Genomic DNA, 4,332 nt, shown 5'->3' with positions numbered 1-4,332 from the left:
ATATATATATATATATATATATATATATATATATATATATATATATCCACATTAAAAAGAATGCTATTGTGAATATACAATTGAAGTAAATATTTATATTTATGATAACCCATGATGTCTACGTTTTTGAATCAAATTATGTTTTTCTTTTTTCATTCGACAATACTTTTATGTATGGACATGTACAATTAGATATGATGATATGTAGGATTACATATATAAAAAATTCATATATAATTATATATAATCATATAATCATATAATATATAATCATATATATTTTTATATGATTATATATATACTTTTTTCCAGGTTATATTATTCAAACAAACATTCAAACAAAATTATTAAAAAAAGAAAACATTATGGAAATTCAAGACTTTAAAATTTTTCTAACAAAGTTATATATCGTTGTTTATGTATGAAACAATTATTAATTTGAATATATTAATTTTAAGTATATACTAATTTTTTCTATATATTATACCGTTAGAGTGTTAATAACTATATGTACATATTGCTGATATTATTCTTTTGTTAGCACAACAAAAATATATAATTGGTGTCGAAAATAATTATGATTTTAGTGAGATTAACTATTTTTTTTAGGTCGTATATAGAGTTGAGTCCACGTATCGTGACTTTTTTTGCGATTAACACGTGATGGTTTCGACGGTGTTGCCGGCATTATAATATTGAATTAGATGCAAAAAAGTACAAGTAATCAATATTAAAGTAAAAAAAGAGAGGAGACTATTATGAGTTGATACGCGGTAAATAGTATGTGAACCAGAATATAATTTAGTCAACAATAATATTGTAATATATACATTCGCCAACACATTTATCGCATAGGTAAATTCATGTCAAAATTTCGTATAACTTCAAATAAACATAGCTCCGCGAAAAATAGTCGTATTTAAAAATTTTTGTTTCCATCCTCAAGAGTAACTTTAAGGAGTAAAGTACTTTTTTCAAAAGTAAAGATATGACATTTTCAGAATAATTGCATAATTTGCCGCATTCTGCGGAGTAAATTCTTTTTCGCGAAACTCGTAATAACCACCGTAAAATTAATTTCTCCTGCAAATTAAAAAAAAAGAGGTTTCTACGATTTTTTTTTTCACGGAGTTGCGTGTCGAAGTGACGTATGTATTTTTGTTACAAACGTACGTTTTGGTCGCTGATTTGTAATTAAATCGTGATTATAATTTCACAGTAATTAAACTGAAATCTTATTAAGCTATATTTGAAAAGTCAATTATACTACTAATAGAGAGCTCACAAGACGAAATTAAATATACACGCGTCTCCCGAATTATATTTATTTACTGTATCTTTGGTAATTCGATCATTAATTAAGCTTCTGTATAAATCAACAAAAATCTACATGTTAAATTCATTCTCCTCCTATAACGTGTTGTGCACGGAGAAAAATAATTTGCTGGCCCAGCAAATTTTCTGCTGGTCTAACAAATTCTTTTCGTTATTATATGGACAGTAAAAACATTTTCTAAGAGTACTAATCACTATTTGCTGGATATAATTTGCTGAATTTACAAATTATTTTGCTATAAGAATTATTATTTTGCATGATGGATTTATATAAGCAGTTGCAGTTTTGCTCCGATAGCAAATAAATTTGCTAAGGATACATTATTTTGCATCAATAGCAAATTAACGTGATTCTTAGGACAAATACACTCAACAAATTTTTTCTATCCTGGCAACGAAACTACTTCTGCTCTGATAACAAATAATTTGTAAAATTAGTTACGTCAAATAAATTTTTTTTATGTCACTACGAATATGCAGTAGCAACGATTTTGTTAAAAGAGCAAAATTATTTTTCTCCGTGTGGAAAATGCGTTTACGTAAGGAAAGGCGATAGTCGCCCGAGGAGAGAGCATGGATCACGCGTCGTGCCGTAACCTTGTATTACCTGATTAAATGCAGCAAGCTCTCCAGAGAGCTCACGTGAAGCCCGCTTATTTCTGGTCTCAGCGACACGTGCTTCCAGAGAAGCGTGTTGTACGCGACTTGCCGCCAGCGTTTGCAAACACGAGCGACCCGACATATCTCGCGATGGGACAGATAACTGAAGATGTTCAGCAACACTTTGTCCGGCAGCTTCTCGATAGTCTGCGGAGCAAAAAGTCACGACTGTCAGCTGCGGAAAAATTCTCTTCCGGTGGAGCATCACTCCGGCCATATGACTTGTCGTTTTTCAGGAATTTCGACGAATCGATACGTCCACATGACAAACGCATTGTTGTTCATCTCGGCGGACACGTCGCCGAAGTGGTTTAAATAGAAATAGAAAATGTTTGTTGAGTAATATAGTATATTAATAGTACACGAAAAAAAACATATAGTATACATAATCAGAAATATTCAGAGAAACATAGATATTATTCTTGAGTTTTATTAAAACTGGAATAATATTACAGTTTAAAAATAGAAAAAAATGACAAAAATTTAATAATAACAAAATAAAATTTTAAGCTTCTCAAAATTTTATATTAATATTCTCTATCATAAGTGAATAAAGTTTAACGATGTAATTAGTTAAAATGAAGTTTCTTGCAAGGGTATGATATATGCACTTTCGGATGATAAAAACAATTTTTATTCACAAAATGATTGAAATTGAACATAAGGGCGAACGAGGTAAAGTTGACCCATAATTGAAGGCCAGCAGAAGGGAAGGGAAGTGGGGGCAGAAAGGTTGGGAAGACTCTGGAACTACTAATCAAGATATATTTTAGGTGTGGCCTTCTTTATTCTGCACTACTGGGCAATTGAATCCGGTACTAAGAAAAAATAGCCACGTTATTGCATTTTGATTATTACAAAATAAAATATACGGTTAACAGAATCATAGCGGGTAACATATAGAAGAAGGTCGTCTTTATCATGTTTGTATAGTTACAACAATTAGTTGTTTGAGAAGTTGTAACTTCGAAATTCTGAAATATGGAGCATTTAGTCCCGGTCTTCCCTACATTCTGGTCCTACATTCAACTGTATTAAAACTTGGGGCAACCAAATATCGTCATTGTAATTCAGTAATAGCACTGTAATTATAACAACCACACAATTAGTTGTTCCTTATTTTACTACTGAATCTAATTGGCACAACTAAATTTATACGTAGACTAACGCGATGCTGTTCTTCTGTATATGTATAATTTACAAGATTTATATAGCGCGATTGGGAGATATACTTGTGCTGAAGCCAAAATTTATATAAACGAATAGTTTGATTAAATATATGTTGTAATGTGATGAATTTACCGTAAGTACGAGAAAATATCAGCAAAATAAAATGTCATATTGATATGTGTATTTTCAACGCTGCAGTTTGGATTGCTTGTTATATCTAATGTCAGAGTACGGGAAGAAATTTTTATCTTGATTAATAACTATCGTGTAACGTACAATACTGCTTTATATGTGTGTCTGTAGGAATTGCAGAAGAAATATTCGTTACACTTCTGGATGGGCAGTTGTAACTGTGTCGATCGCGTTGCATTGTTTGTCAAATTTGCAAAAGAACTGTTGCACAAATAAATTTATTGAATCAATTTTTCGTTGAAGGAAACATAATCTCTGATTCTTATAAAACAAATTTGGTTCTAAAAACCAGAACTTCCGTAATTTTCAATCAAAATACATTTGGTTCGTTTATTGTCACGTTAATTAAACTAAACTTGAGGAATTATTGTCATCTCTCAGTACTATTATCGAGTGTTACTATCATCAGTAACAATCATCAGTAACAATCATCAGAAAACATCACTGTTATTGTCGTCAATAACAATCCCTTTCACCGAAATATCATTAATGTTGATGATAATAATCGGTTATGACAGGAGCCGAAGTGACAATCTAAAGTACGATATTTATGAAACTTAGAAGAAAGAATTTATTCTAAATTAAGGGTATATCATTTTGTATATTATTTTGAGTGCATTATTGAGTATTTACAATATTTTGAGAAGTAATTCTTTTCTTGCATATTTATAATCAATTACTGTGTATACATATAGCTTTCAATTTTGACGACTTAAAATACTACAACTTTATTCGATAAAAAGTGTGCAAATCGACTTGCAACCGACACTATACACTATACAATTCATAAAAAGTTTTTTGAAAAAAATATATCTTAAATAATTAATATAACAGTTACATAATATGTTCTTTTCCTTTATATTTACGTCACATAATTGGAATTCATATGAGAGCAGAAAATTATTACTATATTTAATTATTTAATTTTATATATATATATATATATATATATATATATATATATATATATATATA

At 29.6% G+C, this 4,332-nt stretch overlaps 1 protein-coding gene across 4 annotated transcripts in view; it reads right to left on the bottom strand.

The window, feature by feature from the left end:
- LOC116849474 (F-box/LRR-repeat protein fbxl-1) overlaps window positions 1-4,332 on the bottom strand; it is a 26,066-nt gene that overhangs the window by 5,580 nt on the left and 16,154 nt on the right. For all 4 annotated transcript variants that reach the window (XM_032826646.1, XM_032826648.1, XM_032826649.1 and 1 more), the window contains one exon: window positions 1,943-2,142. In XM_032826646.1, the coding sequence (XP_032682537.1) occupies window positions 1,943-2,142 (200 nt within the window). The remainder of the gene's footprint in view (window positions 1-1,942; window positions 2,143-4,332) is intronic.

Source organism: Odontomachus brunneus, unplaced genomic scaffold (genome assembly GCF_010583005.1).
Source record: "Odontomachus brunneus isolate Ranch 3 - 2012 unplaced genomic scaffold, Obru_v1 Obru_scaffold_117, whole genome shotgun sequence".
NCBI lineage: Eukaryota > Metazoa > Arthropoda > Insecta > Hymenoptera > Formicidae > Odontomachus > Odontomachus brunneus.
The sequence above is the reverse complement of the archived record's forward strand: the minus strand, read 5'-3'. Positions and strand labels throughout refer to the sequence as shown.